General features: G+C 41.5%; 1 protein-coding gene and 1 long non-coding RNA gene across 2 annotated transcripts; both read right to left on the bottom strand.

Moving 5' to 3' along the window:
- Positions 1 to 79: 79 nt before the first annotated feature.
- dph5 (diphthamide biosynthesis 5) lies at positions 80 to 13,726 on the bottom strand. Its single transcript, XM_004569327.3, has 7 exons — positions 13,425 to 13,726; positions 11,353 to 11,477; positions 10,665 to 10,773; positions 4,805 to 4,925; positions 2,753 to 2,792; positions 1,078 to 1,181; positions 80 to 786 (listed from the first exon to the last, which is right to left on the bottom strand). Exons 1-7 carry the CDS (start codon positions 13,557 to 13,559, stop codon positions 554 to 556), a joined length of 867 nt encoding a protein of 288 aa, XP_004569384.1. The 5' UTR covers positions 13,560 to 13,726; the 3' UTR covers positions 80 to 553.
- Positions 13,727 to 15,947: 2,221 nt separating this feature from the next.
- LOC101481228 (uncharacterized) lies at positions 15,948 to 21,271 on the bottom strand. Its single transcript, XR_191698.2, has 3 exons — positions 21,197 to 21,271; positions 20,865 to 20,960; positions 15,948 to 17,368 (listed from the first exon to the last, which is right to left on the bottom strand). It is a non-coding gene; the product is annotated as an uncharacterized LOC101481228 (long non-coding RNA).
- Between the last annotated feature and the right edge of the window lie 1,981 nt (positions 21,272 to 23,252).

Here is a 23,252-nt window from a genome sequence, read left to right as displayed (position 1 = left end):
GATTATAGAACTGAGTTAATTAAACAGCTGCAGGAGGACTGGAGCCCTATGGAAAGAAAAGCTCTCACTTCACGTGCAGTAATATTTGTACTTGGTTTTAATATCAGAATTGTAAACAGCGGTGCCTCTGCACGAGTGGAAACATGCAGGTTTAACATGACATGATCACAAGTTGGAGCTGAGTTCAAACATATTTCCTGCCTCCTTCAAATGTTTTTTTTTAAAATATATTACTTTAATTCATTTTTTCTGCATCTGTGTTTGTGACTTCTTTGTGAGGATTACTTTAAATCCATCACAGTTAGGGAACATTTTTGGCCCCAAAAAGATTCAGAGTTTGGGAATTAGGGAAATGCTTAATATTAATGCCACTGAATCCTGACTAATGACTCAGCCTTGTATGGCTGTTTTTATCACATAACAACAACAACAAAAAAGTTAATTGGGAAGGCTCAAGGTCTGCCTCAGGGTGCAGTTTAAGTTACCATTTGGGGCCTGGGATTATATAGTGTGTCACTAATGGTAGTTGTAGACAAGCAGGTGAACAAGTGTGTCAAGAGGTGTAGGTTGAGCTGTCAATCATGTGCAGGTTTTCCAGTGCGTTTGGTTCTGCATTTACTCGCAGCATGTCCACCTCCAACGGGTGGAGTCGACCGGTGATGACCAGCGAATGGAGTGGAGCACCGAGGTCACATGACACCAGCTGATTTAATGTTCCTACACGGATCTTTTGTTCGTCAGAGCCGAGTCGGGCCACGCCAACGCACACTGTGTCCTCCGTCATGCCTGGAAAAGGGGGGCAAAGACTCATGAGTTTGAGAGCTGCAGCGAACACAGCTGACTGGCTCTTTAAGGAAAGATGGAGTGGTCCAATCAGACACATGACTTTCAAGACTGTTAGCATGCTACTGGTTCTCCTAAGTCGTGGTTCAGAATATCCTAAAGATAAAACACAGTACTACAATATTTTTTGTAAACTTGATTATCGTTTTCCTTCTACCTGATGACTGTACCAGAACTTCAATCTGAACAAATATGGGATTGATAGAAAGTACTCGCATGTCAGGTACGACTCACCCAACTCCTCGCCCTCCTCCTTCCTCCTTTGGATGACCTGTATTAGCTGATCTGCAGCCTGGTTGACTGTCATGAAGCGAGGAGGCTCGTAGATCTTCTTCCCTCTAAAATCAGTAACCAAAGATTCACTTTAACCACATGTCATTCTCCTTTAATTCAAACCTTCACATCTGTGCAAGAAAACTTTGAAACTATGCTATATTACCAAAAGTATTCAGTCACACGTCTAAAATCATTGAGTTCAGGTGTTCATGGGCACAGGTTTATAAAATCAAACACCTACAAACATTTGTGAAAGAATGGGTCACAGGAGCTCTGTGAATCCCAGAGTGTACCGTGATAGGATGGCACCTTTCCAACAAGTCCAGTGGTGAAAATTCCTTGTTACTAAATGTTACACGATCAGCTGTTAGTGCTATTATAACAAAATAATGGATACTGAGATACATACTGCACAGAGGTCACCAACTTTCTGCAGAGTTGCTACTGATCTCCAAACTTTATGTGGTCTCCTGATCACCTTGAAAAGCCACTGAACTTCTTTAAATATCCCGAAGATGCTTCACCTCTAATCTGAGGAGCTTTTTCAGTTCTAAGGCCAAGTGGTGGAGAGTCACAGATTTAAGCCAATTGATCAGTTCACAAATAATTAGTCATTCAATTCAATTTTATTTATACAGCGCCAAATCACAGCCGCCTCAAGACGCTTAATATATTAAGGTAGACCCTACAATAATAAGAAAGATCCAACAAGCATATGATACCCCCCCCCCCCATGAGCAAGCACTTTGGCAACAGTGGGAAGGAAAAGCTAACAGGAAGAAACTTCCAGTAGAACCGAGCTCAGGGGAGGAAGACGGAACAAAACGCATGCAGTGGAAGAGAGCCAGAGATTAATAATAAGTAATGATTCAATGCAGAGAGGTCTATTAACACATACTGAGCCAGAAAGGTGACTGAAGAAGAAATACTCAATGCATCATGGGAATCCCCCAGCAGCCTACACCTGTTGCAGCATAACTAAGGGAGGATTTAGGGTCACTGATCCAGCCCTAACTATGTTCTTAATCAAAAAGGAACATTTTAAGCCTAATTTTAAAAGTAGAGATAGTGTCTGTCCCCTGAATCCTGTCCTTGGTGAATCTAAATGGCAAGTAGTTGTCTCTGTGTTAGCCCTACGGGTTTTTTCCGAGTGTGCAAAGCCGGGTCTGCCATTCAGTGATCCTGGAGCTGCAAACAGGCTATAATCATTACAAGTATCGTTATTACTAAAGGAGGCTGAGGAGTAACTAAACATCTAACATGATGAACAGGAAAGTGCAGGAGGTGAAGAGGCCATGCTGCTAGCGAGTCGGTAACGAGCTGAGCTAAGATAGCGAATCCCTAAAGACACAGTAAGTGAATACTGTGAATGTAATTAGTGGGTGAATCAGCAGAGAATGTGCTTTTGATAGAGCACGTGAAGAATACACTATGAAATAAGATGTCATCTATAATCTTTTTGATTAAATTGCTACGCAGACAAGCCACGCAAAAACGTCATGTGGACATGGTCTGGGTTTCTGGTTCTGACAAATGCTGACTGAGGGTTAAGTCAGAAAATAACAGACCTCACATGGTGAGATCTCTAACACTCCAGAGGTGGTTGTGGATGTGATCTGGATCTGATTCTTACCTCATCATGTTCTCGATGCTCTGCTCTTTGACTTTAATATCTAACAATAAAACCAAAACAAGAAGAAAACTGTATTAAACACATATCGCACTGTTTTTACTTTTAATCTCAGAACTAAACGTGCACTTACATCCCAACAGTCCCAAGAAACCATTTGATTTAAAAAAAACAAACAAAAAAAATCTACCGTTTGTATTTTTCTAATATCCTTTTAAATTAATATCCAATGTAAAATATCGCACAGAAATGTGTCAGTTTTATTTTAAATAAAAATTCTCACCCGTTAAAAATGGATGCGGCTCAGGGAACAGAGTGGGTTGGGAAGTTGGTAGTTCAATCCCTGGCTCGTCGATTTGCATGTCAAACCCAAGTTGCCACGGATGCACACATTACTGTGAGTGTGTTAATGTTAGATAGAAAGCACTTAGGCAGAAAAAAGTGTTTGTGTGTGTGTTGGGTAAATGAGGCTTGTGGTAAAAAAAAAATGCTTTGAGTGGTCAAACTAGAAAAGCACCATGCAAGCACAGTACAGAATTTACAAAACATTTCCAAACCATGCTTTTATTTTTACTAGAATCAAGCACAGGAAATTAATTAAGCAGAAGAGAATGGATGGATAAGAATGTAAGTAAGTATTCTGGTAAATGGACTGGTTTTTATAGAGCGTTTTAATACTCTGGTTGAGCACTAAGAGCACTTCAAGTACAACCCTCATTCACCGAGTCATACAAGAACTTTTTCTGTGCCTAAGTGCTTTCTATCTAACATTCTCACTCTAATGAGTGCATCCATGGACAGTAGTAGTACTGCTCTACCTCCTGAGCCACAGCTACCCAGTTACCAATTTACAAATAAACAATTTCTGTCATATTGCAGACTGAAGGTTCTTGAGGTTTCGACAACAAACCACATAACATTACAAAAAAACATTATATAAAAAAATGCTGTCGACCGCCAGTGCCATCCCTCACACACCCATAGTACAAATTTCTAAAATATTTCACCTTGTTCCCGAGTTATCTCACTCACACAATTTTAAGAAAACCTCTGACCTTGAGGTCAAGGTCACTGATTATTTAAATAAATACACCTATGGTATCAATTTGAAGCTCCTGTGTCGCCCTATTCTTGATTCATCGCATTCACAAACTTGGGTTTCCATGAAACCTGCCCTTCTGGCCAACTAAAAATCTAAAGTAGGGTGAAACATTTCAGCAAAATCTTATTATTTTCTGTCAGCTAAAGAGAAATCTCACCGATCACGTAACAGTATGGCTGTTATTTTCGTAATATTTTATTTAATGCTCTATTTTAAGATGTGCAGTGTCTGTAAATAATCTCTTTTAATTATGACGCAGCTTTTTTCATCACTGTTGCTGTTTTACTTACTTATGAATAATTCCCTATTATGTTAAAAATGTCCAAAATCATAGTGAATTCTTGAAATAAATAAATGGCTCATCTGGGTGTCCTGCCGTGTTTGTGAAGTCAAAAAACATGGCCGTGCTCTTTTGTAAATGTGTGTGTGGAGAAGTAATAGATGAGGTACGGACACCAGCATCAATCATCCCAGGGACCCCAAATGCCCCAAACGCCCATAAATTAGGAGTCCAGTGGGAGGTGGATGACCTGCTGGTGAGTGGGTGTGTTTTAAATATTCATTACAGAAAAAAATAAAAGAGCCTCAGATGGCCATCAGCATTATTTCAGATTAATTCACAATGACTGTGTTTTGATTCAGACCTTTTGTTTGCATATTTTCAATAATGTTTTACATTTTTAATACGTTTTATGTTAAAATGCCTTCTTTCATCATTATTTTTTACTAAATTGTACTACTTTTCTTGGATATATATATTTTTCTACTTTGTTAATGAAATGATTTCAATTCAGTTTAGAAAATAACATGAAATTTCAGTGGTATCGGTTTTTGTTTCAAATATAAATAATTGTATTCTATTATCCTATTTTTTTGTTTTACATTATAATTTTATCTTGGATATTGTGGATTTTATTTTAGGAGATTTGTCTGTGTTTGTGTGCAAGCCTCACCCAGCAGACAGAGTGTGTGCAGTCCAGCTGTTCGGTTTTTACAAATTTTGTCGTAGAAGCTCTCTGGTCTCCACGTCTCTGTCCAAAACACTACAGACACCGTTTCTCCAAAATTATACAACTGAAACACACACAGACAAACACATGTTTCCATCACATCAAAGGGCTTTTTCCCCAACAGCTATTTCCAGGAGAATCACAGTTTCTTGTCCCTCAAAAGGAAGCGAGCCCTCACAATGTGATAATGTAAGCAAGTGTATAGTCAAATATGAGACTGTAAAATGGTTGATTGACATTTTTGTATTTCGCTGGTTAAAAAACATAAACATACTCCTGGAGGTAGCGATATCAATGTCTTGAATGGAAAAACAGAGAAACAGATTAGACTTTGCAGAAAACATCTAAAAGAGCCAGTGAAGTTCAGAAAAAATGAAACCAAGATGAACTCATACCAGAAGGACGGGAACAGAAAAGCATGGAGGTGGCAGTGTTATTTAATGGGCATGTACAGCTACCAGTGGAACCAGTTAACTGTTTTGGAAGTGGTAGGATGAATTGTGAAGTGTACAGGACTTTCTGTACGATCGGCTTGGATACAACTAAAACTACAAACTGATTGCACAGAACTTCACATAACAAATGGACAATGAACCAAAGTAAACTGCAAAAGTAACGAGTTTCTAAAGCCAAAGAAACTGGATGCCTCTGTCAGCGCGCCCCAGGGTGGCTGTGGCTACAATGTAGCTGCCATCACCAGTGTGTGAATGTGTGTGTGAATGGGTGGATGACTGGTTGTGTAAAGTGCTTTGGGGTCCTTAGGGACTAGTAAAGCGCTATACAAATACAGGCCATTTACCATTTTTACCATTTCAAATTGTGTTAGTTTGTCCAAATACTTTTGAGACTGAAAAATGGGGCACTATGCAGTCATGCGCAGAAGTCTTGGGTTATTTCTTTATAATTAAATTATCCTCAACGCACTTATACTGTGCTAGGACACCGGGAAACAAGTGCAGTTGTTTCTTCAAAGGTGCAAACATAAGTAGAAATATAGTATATACGCTAACGTTTTGTTTCAAGTCTCAAAGCTTGAAAGTCAATATTTGGTATGACCACCTTTATTCTTCAACAGACTGAACTGTTAGACAACATTTCTTCTAATTTTGTTAAGTAGTCTTCATGAATAGTTCACCATAGTTCTTTGGATGTTGGCCGACTTTTTGTTCAATTCTCGGTCAAGATAATCCTGCACTGCTCAAAAATGGTTGATGATAAATAAATAAAATTTAATTCAGTTATTTATAGCCCTGTGTCAGACTGGCAACCTGTCTAGGGTGTACCCTGCCTCTCGCCCTATGGTAGCTGGGATAGACTCGAACAGCTCCAGGTTCAGGGAGAGGACCCATCTGCCATGACCGGTTGGGAGCAAATCCAAGCAAATCCAAACTAGGAGCTGGTTCCACAGAAGAGGGGTCTGAAAGCTGGAGGCTCTGCCTCCCTTTCATGTTTTTCTACCTAGAAATCTCTTGCACTCCAAGAGGGAAGTGTTCTACTGGGGTGATAATATATGAGGAGAAGGATTATAAATTTGATTTGGGTTTAACACAGAATCAATGAAGAGAAGCCAATATAGGCGCTCTCTTTCTTATCCCTGTCAGTGCTGCAGCACTTTGGATCAACTGAAGACTTTTCTGGAAGTTTTAATATGCACACTGAAGTACATTTCCTCAAAAATGACTCCATGAGTCCTCACATTGTTACTGGAGGCCAAAGTAATGCCATCCAGAGCAGGTGTCTGGTTAGACATCACGTTTTTGGATTTTTAGGGCTGAGTACAATAACCTCATATTTGTCTGGTTTTAGAAGCAGGAAATTGGAAGCCATCCATGTCTTTATATCTTTAAGATATTAATGCAGTTTAACTAATTACTGTGTGCCACCTGGTTTTATGGACAGATAAAGCATGTTGTGCTGCCTTCTTCTAATACTGCCTTACATGTAAAATGTAAATAGAATTGGTTCTAGCACTTTTGCGCCACGCTGCTAGTAACAAAGTTCCTAAAGATGCAATTAAAAAGTGGTTCTTTGCCAAGTTGTCTCTTATGTGTAGACACAACACTGGCTCTTAAGTGTGGAACTCCAAACTAAGTTTAATGTGAGATACTTCCCATTTATATGACCCCTTTGTTAAATCATGAATTAACTGCAATTAGCTACATTTTTTGGAAAGTTGAGCTCAACTTCACCCATTCTGAAATACTGCCAGACTTTTTGAATCTGGAAATCATTTAAATGTCTAACAAAGTGAAATAGGCTTGATTGTCTCAAAAGGGAAAACATCATACAAAAGGGAACATAAGAATAGGACAAATAAAATCATTGACATCTATCAGTATGGAAAGGATTATAAAGCCATTCATAAGGCTTGTGGACTCCAGAGAACCAAAGTGAGACTTATTATCCACAAATGGAGAAAAGTGGTAAACCTTCATAAAAAACCCAGAACAACATCTAAAGAACTGCAGGCCTCACTCCTCTCAGTTAATGTTAGAGTTCATGATTTAACAATAAGAATGAGACTGGGCAAGAATGGCATTCATGGGAGAGTTCCAAGAAGAAAACCACTGCTGACCAAAAAGCACACAAAGGCTTGTGTTTGCCAAAAACATCTTGAAGATCCCCAAGACTTTTGGGAAAATAAGCCTCATCAAGATGGCAGCCCCTCCAAGGATATTACATATGACATCTATACGACAGTGCTTTTTTTGGTTCTGTCAAGTCTTTTTTTTCCTTTGTAGATTCAACTAGATTCGAGAAATGAGAGCAAATGATGTGCTTTTGCGACACACTGCTAGTAACAAAGTTCCTAAAGATGCAATTAAAAAGTGGTTCTTTGGTAAGTTGTTTCTTATGTGTAGACACAACACTGGCTCTTAAGTGCTTTACATTTTTGAATGATTGGGTGGCGTAACAACAAAAAACCATTTGAAAATGGTTTAGGTACAAGAACTGGACTGAAAATTAATAATAATAATAAAAAGAAGCAGCTAATGCCCAGAGAAACACTCTGAATGACCTTTAGAAAGACTGGAAAACTTGGTTTACAATCCTCCGTGGTGGGTTACAGAAGCAAAATTGCAATTCTTTTTTTACCTTTCTATAAACGTGCCTGGACCTGACTGAACACACATCAAGATACTAGCCAATGCTTAATAACAGAGGGCGTTGTTAATCAGTTTTACATAGATAGAATACCCAACAGTCAAACAATGTCCTATGAACAGCACTTGGTAGAGGTGGGAAAGAAGAACTCTTTTTTTTTCTTGTTTTTTTAAAATCGAGAAGAGAACTCCGGCAGAACCAATCAGCAGGGGGCACCATCTGCCACTAGCAACTCAAGATGCAAAAAAGAGACAGAGTCCTAATGTGCATGTGCTAATGTGACTGAATGCAAATTAACACAAAAGAGCTCATGTCTGAAAGGTGCTGAACAGTGAAATTCTGAAGAGCTGTTCTTGGATAAATGTTTTTTGCTGATTATTATTAGTTTTATCTATAAATAAAACACCATCAAGAAAATTAATGTACTGTTTGTTTTATAGAGAAAAGCCCTGAAGGACTCCAGTTGTGAGTGTGAGTGCATAGCACCTAGAGGAAGGAATAGAGCTCATTTGCATGTGTCCTTTCTCATTAGCATATTAACTACTCCCACTGGAAATGCTGTCTTTACATTAATGCTAATCTTTGCATGTTTGCAGGAGGAGGAGCTGCAGCTGGGTTCTGCTCTATGATTGGCTGCTCTGACAGTTCAGTTATTGATGAGATGGAATTATTGAGAGGTGTTTACTGTGACAAAAAGGTTCGTCATGAGCTGCAGCTGCACTCATGACACAAATACAAACACAGTTTGTGCAAAAAAATGGAAGTGGTTTCCAACTCCTTCAGTTGCATAAAAACCAGCTCTCCTGATCTGTCACCGCAGTAAACACTATTCTGGTGACTCAATGGGCTTAATCCCTTTTGGAAATGATGGTCATTAGTAGGCTTAGAAAGGATGACAGATTCTTGACTTTACAGTCAAACCCATGCTTTGCTTGTCAATCATGAACAACTCCTCCAGGGGAAGCACCATGGGGGCTGCCACGATGAGCCCGCACCCTCCACAAGCAGCCAGCTACGCCAGAGCAGACCGAGCTCTTGGCCCAGAGACTTGAGACCCAAGGACATCCCACCCCCCAGCGGGGGCCAGACAGAGCCAGGGGCCCAAGCCCTGCAAGCAGGTGCCAGGAGCAAGCCAGTACACACCCGAGCTACCAGGCTCGGACACTACACCAGACTACATAAGACAGCTGACAATGTATCTGTAACATGCAACTTCTGTCGGTGCTGTGTTACTGGAAACTGAATTTCCCAGAGGAACCCACCTGAGGGATTTTTAAAGTTTCATCTAATCTAATCTCTAATCTAGATACCCAGGTTGAGTCCATCCTGCAACTCTGGTAGATTCCCCCCCCCCCTCTCTGCCTGCAGCGTGGTCTCCTCAAAAGTAGAGAGCACCTTCAAAAAGATGGCAAAAACACTCCCTGCCAGCTAAAGAGGCCCCCAGTTCCACCAATGCACCAAAGGGCCACGGCCAGGCCCCAGTGCATGCAGCAACCCAAAACCCCGTCAAAACACCAGCTAGGACCCAAGCCCCCGGGGCCTAGCCAGAACCAGAGCATGGAGGTGGTACACCCCCAGAACTCCAAGTCACCAAGCCCACCCCGCACTCACCCAGGAGCAGCACAGCTACCAGACCGGTCACCCACACCAGGTCTCTTTTGTGCCACGGACCGGTTTATGTCCGACAATATTTTCACGGACTGCCCTTTAAGGTTTCGCGGATAAATACAACAAAATAAAACCAGTACCGGTACCCCCCAAAAAAGATTTATTCATAACACACAGGAAAAGACCAGGAAGGCCCTGCACTACAGGGGAGCTGCCACCAAGGACTATTTAACTGTCTCATTAACCTTGCTGCTAGTGATGACCAGGTCATCTCTCTCATTCCCAGACTCTGCTTCCAATACAGAATACTATGTCCACAGTTGAAGTCAGCTACACCCCACCCCCACTAAACAGAATGTAAGTGGAGCACCACCTTCCCTTTCTGAGTTGGGCTGACAGTTTGCTAGAATCACTTGGAAGCAGACTCAAAGTCTTTTTCGGTTGCTTTACCTGGCCGGGCCCCAGAGGCTAAGGCCTGGCCACCAGGCACTCTCTGGCCAGCTCTGGTTGAGCAGTTTAGACAGAAGGTTTGAGCAACATGGCTAAGAAGGTTTGGACATGCACAGAGGAGCGATAGTGAAGAGAATACAGTTCATTTATTTTTTAAACCCGCCTTTTCATTTTCATTATGTCTTCAAGTTAGGGAAAGGTGTTTTGATTGACAACTGTGAAAACATTAGCTGACAACTCTCCACCCTGCATCCAAATATGGTCACTTCTGCACCCCCCCCCCCAAAAAAAAAAAAAACAAAAAAAAAAAAACCCCGAAAGCAGCCAAAAGCCACTGAGGACTCCCAGCACTGGAGTCACAGTGACTCTATTCCTTCTATTATCAGCACTGACTCCTATGCAGTGAACAGAGTAGAAACCATCAGGCTACACACATAAACAGCAGTTTTTCTTCCTGCATTTTCAAACCAGTTTCATCTCTGGACTTTAGTCCCCCATGGAATCATTACATTATTGTTGTTGCTTGCCACTAGGTGGAAAAATATAAAGAAGTTTAAAAAAATGCAGAAAAAGAAAGTGGATGTGTTTGAGCCTGTGTTTGGAAGTTCTGCTTCACAGACTCAGTTCAGGAAATAATTACCTGCAAACCACAGCAGCCCACTGCATTCATGACGGAGGCATTGTGAATGACTTTGTATGGTATCCCAGCATTCACTGCTCTCAGCACTAGGTCACTGTGTGTGGTGGCTCTGCAGAAAGACACAGAAAACAAGGGCAGCCTTTTCTTATAAAATACACAAAATCTATTCAGCTGCTATATGCCTGGTGCCTATGTAACAGCAAACTAGCTGACAATGAGTTGACTCATTATTATTACAGTAAACTAACCTATGAAGATAACAGGTTTTCCCCAGTGTTGTGTTGGACAGACTGAATGACAGAGTAATGTATAGATGCTGAGGTCACGGACAGGTCAAACCTCAGTGTGATGAAAAAAAGCTTCATTATAGTTTTCAGTGGGCCAAAAAAGAACCCATGTTTTTTTTGATGAAAAACCGAGTCTGAAATTCCCACGGACAAGACTATAGAGCTTGTATATTCCATTCAGCAGGCGAGCTGCTCAGCACTCTGTTATTATGTCTGAGAGGAATAATGTGGCTTTGGGCAGAAATCTGCTGAAATGTAAAAACTCTGCTCTGACACAAACTCTGTGGTTTTATCTTCCTCTGCTGCTCCCCACTACAGTGCGTGTGCTGACAGAGCATACTTCAGATCTGTGGGATCAATTGGAGCTGTTGCTTACACAGTCCAGAAACACTGTGACTCACCCAAATGGGTCGCCCACCACCAGAAATGCCACATCAGTGACATCTGCATCCTCCAGGATTTGATCAGCTCCTTGTTCAACTAGATCTCTGTCTGCCAGGATCAGCTGCTTCCCATAGTACTCCTCCTGAAGCAAAGGAATATACTGTTAGGATATTTTAACAAGAATACTAAGAGCAGACACGTACTATTCAAGTAGATGTTCATTTTCTATTTAGTTCTCACTCTCCTGAGACCCTGCATTGAATAAGCAAAAGATGGATGGACTGGTGATTACAAAGTACTAATTGAAGCGTTCAGATCACTTTCTACAAGTCTCATTTACCCAATCACACAGGCCCACATTCATACTCAACTTTAGTCTATACCTAAACACTTTCTTTTAGTCATATGCACCCACTCACACTCCGATGATAATTGGAGGGCAACTCGCTCTTTAGTATCATGCCCAAGAATACTTTGACATGTGGACTGGAGCAGCTGGGGATCAATTGAGTAACCTGCTGACTGCACCTTGGGCTGTGCTCTGAAGGACATGTCGTTGTCAAATACAACTCCAAGATTCCTCACAGTGTTACTGGAGGCTAAGGCAATGACATCCAGAGTAAGCATATGGTTACATATTTCGAAGGTTTTAGGGCCGCATACAATAACTTTATCTGAATTCAGAACAGGAAATTAGAGGTCATCCAGGTCTTTATGTCTTGAAGACATTCCTGCAGCTTAACTAACTGGTGTGGTTTATCTGGCTTTAAGGACTGATAAAGTTGGGTGTCATCTGCATAGAGAGACATCAGCCCATACACCGTGCTGCCCTGGCAGCATGAGTGGGTGCTCAGGAACCTGAATGTGAGCTGGGAGCTGACGCTGCACACTCATGGGGGTCAGAAGGTCGTGCTGGAGCAGAGCCGAGCCTACTTCTTAGAGTCCTCCGCGATCGTCCGCTGGAGCGCAGGGTGCTTCCCGTCCTACCATCACATCAGCAGCACGGAGTCAGCCAAGAAGCTGGCCTGGCGCTCTAGGATTTTAAACCTATATATGCAGACTCATCCATAGAAGTTCATCGGCAAAGACAGACAGATCAGGCATCGGCATCTGGAGGGGTCGGAGTATTGTGGCCTTCATCATGAACAGCCTGCACTTCCACAGGCTGGTGGAGAAGATTCTGCCGGGATCTCCAGTCTGCCCATACTCCGGATCTTTGGACCCGCCCCCCCCCGTGGACGAATCAGACCCTGAATTTGGTCTCCACGACTACACTCTGCACTTCCTCCAGCATGCAGATCATGTAGGGACACTTTTGGCAGCTCTCCTGCAGCACAATTCAGCAGGGACTTTCTGAGTCAGCAGGACCGACATGTCCCAGCAAAAAAACACAGTTTTCCAAATAATTTCTTAGATTAGAAAATATTATGTCTATAAATATTAATAACCAGTGGGTCTAAGTTATTATTCTTGAGAATCGGAGTAATTAAAGTATATTTAATAGAAACAATGAAAATGCTAGTCTGTAGAGAACTGCTTATAATACGTACTACATCATTTGTAAAACAGTGAGATACAGATTTGAACAATTTGTTGTGGATGGGATCAAGTAAAGAGATGCAAGATTTAACTGATGAATAATTTCTTCCAGATTGTTAGCATTTACAGGTGAGAATGAGGACATTGAGCTTGTGGTATTAATTTGATCAAAATGTGAGGAAGTCCTAGATAAATTAATATGAGAGACATTAGACATCTCTAATCGTACACCGATCGTCTGAAGAAAGCAAGAAATTACATTTATTTGTTGAAATTAATTCATTGAATTATCCAATTCAGGACCCAGGTCTGAATATGCAGTTAAAAAACCCGACGGGATTCATCCTTTTGATTTACTATAATTACTCATTGTAAATCATATGATGTCTTCGAGTAACACGTACTGAAACCCAGTTCTTATGTAAAAAGTAAGACATTTCTTCCTAGTTCTGAATCAGTCCTACAGCCAAAACAAGCAGCTCCTCTCCTGGGACGAGCTTTCATTTCAGCTCTGGTCCAAATCCTCCGGGTCGTAATGCTCCGGACTCACCAGCGCCTCTTTGCCCACGGTGAGAATGGATGTGTAGGCCTCCAGGTAAACTCTGGAGCAGCTCTTCACCGCCTGTAAACCCTTCACTGTAATGTCTGTGGCGTCTCCGAGCCCCAGACCGATCAGATACAGCATCCTGCCGGTCCCGCCTTCCGTACAGGGTCCGTGTTACTGCCGCAGCACTTAACGGAGCTAAAACTTCTTAAAAAGAAGCACCCAGGCGTGAAACTTTCCCGTATTCACGTGGGGACTCGCTGCGCTACTTGGAATACGGCTTGTCGTGAACTGTTTACAGTTGCGACAGCCACAGCCGCGATACGGTTAAGTCTTCAGCCGACGGCAAGCCCTGATACATGGCTCGCATATGTTTACAACTTGATCTAGTTTCTTGTTAAGCGGGAGCTTTGAGTAGTTTTACTAGAGCTTGATTTACAAGCGGGTCTGCATGTGTCCATCATGGCAGCAGTCTTTCTGTTGGAAATAACCGTAAAACTTGTGTATATCTTACTTCTGAATTACAAGCAGCTCAATGAACTTCATTTTTGTGTCAGGAGAAGCAGAAATGGCTAAAAGTAGAAAGTATCAGTGTGACAATGAACTTCCTCCTTCAAGGAGACAGAGCAGCAGAGAGGCATGTAAGCATGTAAGACTGCATTATTATGATTATTCCGGTTGGGGGGCTTTTCAGATTTCCACAAATGACAGCTGCTCCATCCATCCAAAGTGGGATGGATGCCGTTGTTTTTGATACAGAAAATCTCCTAATTATCTGTAAAAACTCACATCGTTTTGTACACAGCAGTACAAAATGATGTGATTGGGGAGGGGACCCGAGAGAAAACAGTCCAACATAGCAGTTTTCTAATCTCCCTGCGCACTCAAAGCACCTCATTCACACCAGCACTTTTTCTATTCAAGTTCTTTTTATACAACACTCACATCCATACTCTGATGAATACATCAGAGAACAACTTGTGGTTAGTATCTTGTCCACAAACATTTTTGCATGCAGACTGGAAGCAGCCAGAGATCAAACCATCGACCTTCCAATTAGTAGATGACCTGCTGTACCTCCTTCTCTACCTCCCAAGCAACTCCTAAGTAGCTTGGGGTGAGTGCAGCTTGAGTGGAGTGCAGGATTTCTCCAGTGGAGAGCTACATTATTACAAACTGGAATCTGTTTGGAACGGCTGGTCTCTAAGTTTTAGTAAAAGAACATTATTTATCATTAGATCACAAGCTGTCCGAATTACGACATTGATGTCCCATGTCGCTTTAAAAAAAAGAAGTTTTATAGCATACCTATCGTTGTACATGTACAGTGACAATAAAGGGCTATTCTATTCTAAGTTTGAAAAAAAAAGTTGACCAATTTTTCCAAGAAGCCATGTCTCAGTCTAGGAGGATGATATATAGTGAGGACTAATACAGGCAGAAATACAGAGTTATTACTAAACTTTTTTTAAATATATAGAACAGTAATCCCACCACCCCTCCGAGATGTCAAGGAGAGTAACAAAGAGTTGTATAACAGACAAATTAGTCGTATTTCACTAAAATCTGGAGGTTTTCTGCGAACTGCGAGGGATGGGTGGACAACAGATGACTGGCTACTGAAAAATGCATCTGTCCTTCAGTTGAATGAACTAAAAATAAGATACAAACCTTTATTAGTCCCACACATGGGAAATATTTTTGATATTATGGTAACAGCAAGATCCTTTTTGGGCTTTCCACCCAGCAGACATACTATTTAAATGAACTTTAATGGTCACATAAAAACTGCATGCATATAATTACCATTCATATCTGATTAAAGCCAAACAAACATGCAAAAAATTGAAATAAAACAGAAAGCATTCAGAAAGTCTATGAACTTTATCCTAAAATAAGTCTGTCACAGTTGAGAGGCAAGAGAAGAGAGACTATGAATAGCAAACAGATTAAAACAGATTACAGAAAATTACACAGAACTGAATTGAATTTCATTTCCCCTTTCCATCCACAGAGTAGCTACACCCACCAGGGGTGGGCAATCTCAGTCCACGAGGGCCGGTGTCCCTGCAGGTTTTAGATGTGTCCTCGAACCAACACAGCTGATTTAAATGGCTAAATGAGCTCCTCAACATGTCCTGAAGTTCTCCAGAGGCCTGGTAACGAACTAATCACGTGATTCAGGGGTGTTGACCCAAGGTGAGATCTAAAACCTGCAGGACACCGGCCCTCGTGGACTGAGATTGCCCCCCCCGGCTACACTGTGGTGCACAGAAAGGAAGTTCAGGTGTCTTTAGAGTTTTAATCGTGTAGTTTTCATGAAGTGGACAAACAGATGGACTAATGTGAAACTGTTTCTGCTCCCATTCCCATTCCTTCACCCTCCCACCCCTTGCTGCTTTTTAATTTTAAATAACTTTTCTGCACAAAGAAAATCTTGAATTGGCACCATCAAATCTTAAAGGTCTCATAGTACATTATCATACTAACAGAGCACTTTGCTTGCAGACTGGGCAGGGCCAGCTGCAAGCAAAGTGGGCCTTGCTTTTTAGCCATTTTAACTTTGTTATAACCTAACCTACCTATTGCTACGATATTACAAGTGCCAAAAACTACAGTTTGGTACATCCTGAGAAACAAAGAAAGCCCTGGTGAACTCAGTAATACAAAAAGACCTGGACGACCATGGTGTGTGAGGGATGGGTGGACAACAGATGACTGGCTACTGAAAAATGCATCTGTCCTTCAGTTGAATGAACTAAAAATAAGATACAAACCTTTATTAGTCCCACACATGGGAAATATTTTGATATTATGGTAACAGCAAGATCCTTTTTGGGCTTTCCACCCAGCAGACATACTATTTAAATGAACTTTAATGGTCACATAAAAACTGCATGCATATAATTACCATTCATATCTGATTAAAGCCAAACAAACATGCAAAAAATTGAAATAAAACAGAAAGCATTCAGAAAGTCTATGAACTTTATCCTAAAATAAGTCTGTCACAGTTGAGAGGCAAGAGAAGAGAGACTATGAATAGCAAACAGATTAAAACAGACTACAGAAAATTAAACAGAAATGAATTGAATTTCATTTCCCCTTTCCATCCACAGAGTAGCTACACCCACCAGGGGTGGGCAATCTCAGTCCACGAGGGCCGGTGTCCCTGCAGGTTTTAGATGTGTCCTCGAACCAACACAGCTGATTTAAATGGCTAAATGAGCTCCTCAACATGTCCTGAAGTTCTCCAGAGGCCTGGTAACGAACTAATCACGTGATTCAGGGGTGTTGACCCAAGGTGAGATCTAAAACCTGCAGGACACCGGCCCTTGTGGACTGAGATTGCCCCCCTCGGGCTACACTGTGGTGCACAGAAAGGACGTTCAGGTGTCTTTAGAATTTTAATCGTGTAGTTTTCATGAAGTGGACAAACACATGGACAGATGTGAAACTGTTGCTGCTCCCACTCCCATTCCTTCACCCTCCCACCCCTTGCTGCTTTTGCTTGAGCAGTCGTTTCCATGGTGACGGCGGTCAGCAGCACAGCGACTGAAAGCATTTGAGTTGTGAATGAGTTGGTGGGAAAAGCTGCTTCGCCTCTTCTTTTTTAACTCCCTTTCTTACTTTTTTTCTTCACAGTCTGTTTCTCCCTCGTTCAACCCTTGTTTTGGTAAACAAGCCCCTGCACCACGTGATCCTTCCCATCCCCTTCACTCTTTTAACTGGGAACCAGTTAATGAGTGAGATGGTTGGTGGGTTACATAATGGGATCCTTTTTTTTTTTCTGCGATGGGGTGAAGAGGAGGGTGGTTGGAGAGGCAGATTGTGGTCTTTTGTTGCTGTGTTTCAGGGTTTGTTGGAGTCCAGTCATCCAGAGAATTGACACTCTGTCTCTGTTAACTGTTTCTCTTCAGGTTCAAATCCTGACAAACTCTGATCTGGATCTGCCCCTCAAAGGAAAAGGCAAAGCAAACAAATTTACAGTTACAAACAATTAAAATAATTTCCAGCCCTGTGATTCATAATTCAATTTAGCAGATTTCATTTATCATGTCCTTCTTTTAAAGATCAAAGTAGATTTTATGAGTCAGTAGCTCAGGTGTTTTTGCCCCATTCGATTTTAATTTGTGCAGTTTATAAAAGCTCAGAAAAACATCAAACTATGTCCTGTGGTACATTAACAACACAGTAAACCAAAGCGCAAGACAGAAACACAGAGTGAAACTCTATGGGATGTCCTTTTCGTTAAGACATGTGAGTTGTTTAACTATTGCCCACAAACAGCCAATCATCAGCTGAACTTGAAATCATGTGAGACAATCATTTAGGTGTCCTCTAACATGGGGTGGACAGGTGAAGACAGATCCAGCAAAGGTCAAAGCAGTGCAGGGATGGCCCGTTCCTAAGCCATGAAGGGAACTCCCCTGCTTCCTTGGGTTTGCTAACTTTTACAGACACTTCATCAGAAACTACAGTCAAGTTGCTGCTCCCTTCACTCGTCTCACCTCCTCTAAGATACCATCCACCTGGCCCTGGGAGGCCCACACTGTCTTCACTAAATGAAAGCAGCTATTTGCCTCTGCCCCCATTCTAATTCACCCAGGTACTAATAAGCAGTTCATCGTGTACGTCGATGCATCAGACGTAGCAGTAGGGGCAGTGCTATCCCACAGATACGAACCTCAAGGTAAACGCCAGCTCTATTTATGTCACCTCACCCCCACCAAGCAAAACTATAACGTGGGGGATAGAGAGCTTCTGGAAATTATAAATTAACCCTGGAATGATGGCATCCCTGGCTGGAGGGAGCCATACAGTTGTTTCTCATATGGACAGATTAAAAAAATGGCCTGTATTTGTATAGCGCTTTACTACTCCCTAAGGAACCTAAAGCACTTTACACACTCAGTCATCCACCCATTCACACACTGGTGATGGCAAGCTACATTGTAGCCACAGCTGCCCTGGGGCACGCTGACAGAGGCGAGGCTGCCGGACACTGGCGCCACCGGGCCCTCTGACCACCACCAGTAGGTAACGGGTGAAGTGTCTTACCCAAGGAAACAACGACCGAGACTGTCTGAGCCAGGGCTCGAACCGGCAACCTTCCAATTACAAGACGAACTGCCAACTCCTGAGCCACGATTGCCCATAGCTCCGAAATGCTAAAGGACTTAATTTCCAGCAAGCTCGCTGGTCTCTGTCTTTCATCCAAGTTAATCTCTCTCTCTCCTGTCACCCAGGCTCTCAGAATACCAAGCCAGAAGCACTTTCCCACCAGTATTCCTCAGATAATGAACAATTCTTCCCAGCTCCCATTCTACCTGCCACCTGCAGGGTGGGTGCTCTCACCTGGGATATTGAAAGCTTTTATCAGCGTATGTGGCCTATATCAGAAATATTTCTTAGTATTCCTGTGTTTCTGTATTTGAGTAATTAGCTTTTTTTGTTACCTTGTATTTAGGTTTCTGTTTGTGTACTAAATGTCTTCATGTTTTCTTGTTTATTTTCTCCCTTTACTCTGCTTCTAGTATTTGTTAGTTATTTAGATTGTAATGTACATGGCTCAATTATTTGTTGAAAAACAATTAAAACATAAGAGATAGGGATTAAGAAAGAACGAGGGCCCAGAGAGTCTGTTTATCATAGGGCATAGAGCTCCGCGCTGCTCAAAGTATTAAAACGTTTGCAAAATGATCCATAAAGTCCAATTTTTTCTTCCAATTTTTAAATTGGCAGACAAATAAGAAGTAATCTGAATTTTTTTTAATGTCTTGGTCTGAAGATTTTCTGCAAGTTCTCGTTAACATTGGGAAAACTTGTGGCCTGTGCAAAATATTTTAACCTTTTTTCATAAAACACATTATGAAGATGGAGCATTTAAGTTTTACTAATAATACTTTAGACCTATATTAGTATAATATTTATCTTAGTCTTAGATCATGAGCTTAGTTGCAATTCTAAAAATGTAAGTGACAGTTGTGCTCTGTGTTTGTAAAGTGCTCACAGCTTCAGAAACTACCAGCGATGCAATCTGATGTCAGACTGTCTCTGTTTGACAGAAACAGGCTCAAACAGATAAAGACTTAGGGCAGGATTAAAGCTGTTTAATGTTTGGTGAAGGTCAATCATACCTTAGATCATTTCACTGTGTCAAGAACCACAAGTGCAGACTCCTGAGGCAAAGAGAATAAACTGAAGATGTACCGTTATTATGAAGATGAAGATTCAAAACAAGGTTATTAACGCCATAGAAAGACTAAGGTGAAGGAAGGGAACCCGCAAACCTAACTGTGACTAGAAAAAGAGACATATCCCCTATAATGACATCTTTTCATTGGCTCCTTGTTAAATCCAGAATTAAATTTAAATAACTTTTCTGCACAAATAAAATCTTGAATGGGCACCATCAAATCTTAAAGGCCTCATAGTACATTATCATACTAACAGAGCGGTGCAAGCAAAGTGGGCCTTGCTTTTTAGCCATTTTAACTTTGTTATAACCTAACCTACCTATTGCTACAATATTACAAGTGGCAAAAACTACAGTTTGGTACATCCTGAGAAACAAAGAAATCCCTGGTGAACTCAGTAACACAAAAAGACCTGGACGACCATGGAAAACAATAGAGGTGGATGATCGCAGAATCATTTTCATGATGAAGAGAAACCCCTTCACAACAGCCATCCAAGTGAACAACACTCCCCAGGGAGTATGTGTATCCATATCCAAATCTACCATAAAGAGAAGACTGCATGAAAGTAAATACAGAAAGTTCACTGCAAGGTGCAAACAACTCATAACCCTCAAATCAGAGTAGCTGGAGAGAACCCACGCAAACAGAAAGGCCCTGGCCAGATGATGGGGTCAAACTGAAGACCTTCGTCCTGTGAGACAACAGCGTTAATCACTGTGTCACCATTGTTATATACACTGCTATATAGACCCTGTTAAAACTAATCCTGTAGCACGGGTGTTCTGCAAGAAACTGATCTGAAAGTGTTTATTGCAAAATTATCTGCTTTTGCAACTTTTTTCATCCATTGACCCAAAAGAACGAAAGCATTAGCAGATACTCAGATCAGCAAATACTGACTACTTGTTGGAATTTTGAAAACATGCCATTTGTGAATGCTGTTTGGGAGAAATGTGTGGATGTCAAAGACTGTCTGCATAAAACAGTCTTTGAGAGCCACGTGTCTGGACCAAAATGGGATGGGAACATATTACTATACATAAATCTTAAGGCCTTTCCATGTATCTGGATGGATAATAAATTTGTATAGTGTTGTAGTTTTGATCTAATGCCAGTGGTTGGTAAAGCAGATGCAATAGCACATAAGAAGACTGGAAAAAACAATAGTGTAGCTGCAATGAAGGAGACTGGATGTGCAATCAAAATTTGGCCAGGTGCAAATAAAGGTAAACTAGAAACGAACCTGCGGATTGGGCCCGGTATCAAGTCTCTATTGTAGTGAGAGCTTGGTTCGAGTTTCCCCAGAATTCCTCTCTCTCTCTTCTGATGGATATCCAACCTGTGGGGCATACACACTGACCACATTTCATCACATATTCAATTTTCAGCTTCAAACTCGTGATCCTGTCTGACACTTGCTTTACCTCCACAATACTATTCACATCCTCTTCTTAAAGATGACCCCTAATCTATTTTTTTCCTATCTACACCATGATAGAATAATTTGAATCAGCATTCAATACTCCTGGCCCTGCTTTCATTACATCTTGTCTCTTGCACATACAATATTCCTACCTTCTTTCTCTCCATCAACCAGCTGTCTCTCTTTACCAGTCATAGTTTCTACTTTCAAAGTCCCTACACTACTCCACCTCCACACTACACCCACTGCCTTTCCTTCTCTCTCACTGCCTCCAAACTTTTGTCTTTGCCCAGCAGTAGCACACTTTCCACTGGAACCATGTTGACCAGTTAACCTAGGCCCCAACCAGTTCCGTGTGGAAATCTTGATGATTTACGTTTGATTTAGTAAAGATCTTCTTGGCACTAGGAATAGATGGGCTTGTGGCCCAGCAAAAACCTCCTGGTGTGTGTTTTGTTCTGGTTTTGTACCCACAAAAATAATCCATGAAGCAGAGTGGTCTTATATGCTCTGAAGCCTCTTATTGCTGTTTTTTACTATGCTGCTGTCGGCAAAAACTATGAACTTCAAATAAAGAAGTTCAGAGTTTAAGTATATAACTACACTGTTTTCAAGAATTTGACACATTTTTAATGAAATTAATATGTAAAATATTTTCAGTTTCATGCTTTGATCCTCAGACAAAGGTCTGATAACAATACAAATCTCACTTCCACTTAGCAGCGTTTGTCCATACACGTACATTGCATAGGAATTAATATCAGAATGAATGAATTTTGTTCAAAATGAATGCTCATTTGTGCTGTTAAAAAGATGTGGTGTCTGCCATCTGCAGGTTAACAGGTGAGAACGTCAGAGTTACTTTAAATATCACAGACTTGACCTGTGATGCTTGGTTGCTTCTCTACTTTTGAGATTTTACTTGGATAATTTCCTGGAAACTGAATCTTTGTGCCACAAGTTACACAACAAAGTGAGGAGGAAGGACAGGATGGATCAGAGAAAAGTGGAATGGGTGAGGAGGGTGAGGAGGCCCTGCTCTCTTTGTGGCTCCCACAGAACCATCTCCAATTACAGGACAAAGGCAACTCATTCAGGCTTCAAGCGCCAACTCTGCAGCTTTGCATGTCTAATGAGTGTTTTGCTGAATACTAAGCGGACCCCTGGGTGCTGCAGAGGCCTCACCCTCCCTCCCCCATGCAGCACCTACATCACAAAGTTGCTCCTGTACCGCTCTGCATCGGGACATCTAAGCTTCACCTCCTCTCTCTGAAGACAACAGTCCCAGTCCTTTCCATAACAGAGTCAAAACACAGGCAAACAAAACTATGAGATGCAAAATAGGGTTGCAGTACAAAGACTAAGGAATAGTGGACGCTAATGTTGCTTGCTAATTTTAACTGGACAGAAACAAGATGGACTAGAGACTTGAATATCAGTCGAATTCAAAAAGACTGATATAGCTGGGGATGAGTTTTTTAGGTTCTGACTTGAGAGGAGTGTGCTTTGTGGACAGCCAGACCTTCTGGCCAGGGTAATAGCAGGGCACAGAGGTACAACAAAGGTCAGCGAGGTGCTTATTTTGTTCCTTCATCCGTAAAAAGGCTGCCTGGGTGACCCTCCAGATCCTGCGACAACGGCAGACAAATGGAACAGAAATCTCACCTTCCAATGCTGGAAGATGAAAAAAAGAACAGTGCAAAAACAAACAATTGAGACTGAAGTCAACAATTTGATGAGTTGATGATGAGTTTGCTATGCATGCAAACTCCTTAAACACAGACTAGTGCAGTTTGTTACAAGAGATGTAGTTGAATGACAAACCCAGATAGATCTGGAAACATATGATGTTGATACACATGGGAAGAGATTAGAATCCTTTATGGTAAAGACTGATCAGGTTGATGAAAATCCAGGGAAGATAAAAGGGCTTCAAATTGAGACACCGGTGAGTGACATTCTGGCAGGACAGGAAGAAAACTGTCAAAGCATACGCCATCCCCAGAGAGACCGAAAAAGCCCACAGTAGCTGAAGGACTATGAGTGCAAAGTGACTTGTGGGGATGATACAGCAATACACGCTGACCACAGCTACAGGGCAAATTTTAAGATGAAAGGCTTTGGAAGACTTAAACATTTCCTAGCCATTGACTTTAGACAGAGAACGAGAAGTGAGAATGAACCAAGGAGAGGTTTGAAATGTCTGAC

Source organism: Maylandia zebra, linkage group LG17 (genome assembly GCF_041146795.1).
Source record: "Maylandia zebra isolate NMK-2024a linkage group LG17, Mzebra_GT3a, whole genome shotgun sequence".
Taxonomy (NCBI): Eukaryota; Metazoa; Chordata; class Actinopteri; order Cichliformes; family Cichlidae; genus Maylandia; species Maylandia zebra.
The sequence above is the reverse complement of the archived record's forward strand: the minus strand, read 5'-3'. Positions and strand labels throughout refer to the sequence as shown.

Excerpts from the sequence above, each read along its gene's own strand:
- dph5 (XM_004569327.3), bottom strand. The coding sequence starts at position 13,559 with ATGCTGTATCTGATCGGTCTGGGGCTCGGAGACGCCACAGACATTACA. Across the intron at positions 2,793-4,804 it reads GCACACACTCTGTCTGCTGG|ATATTAAAGTCAAAGAGCAG; the intron begins GTGAGGCTTGCA and ends TTTTATTGTTAG. Across the intron at positions 787-1,077 it reads GGAGGAGGGCGAGGAGTTGG|GCATGACGGAGGACACAGTG; the intron begins GTGAGTCGTACC and ends CCCCTTTTCCAG.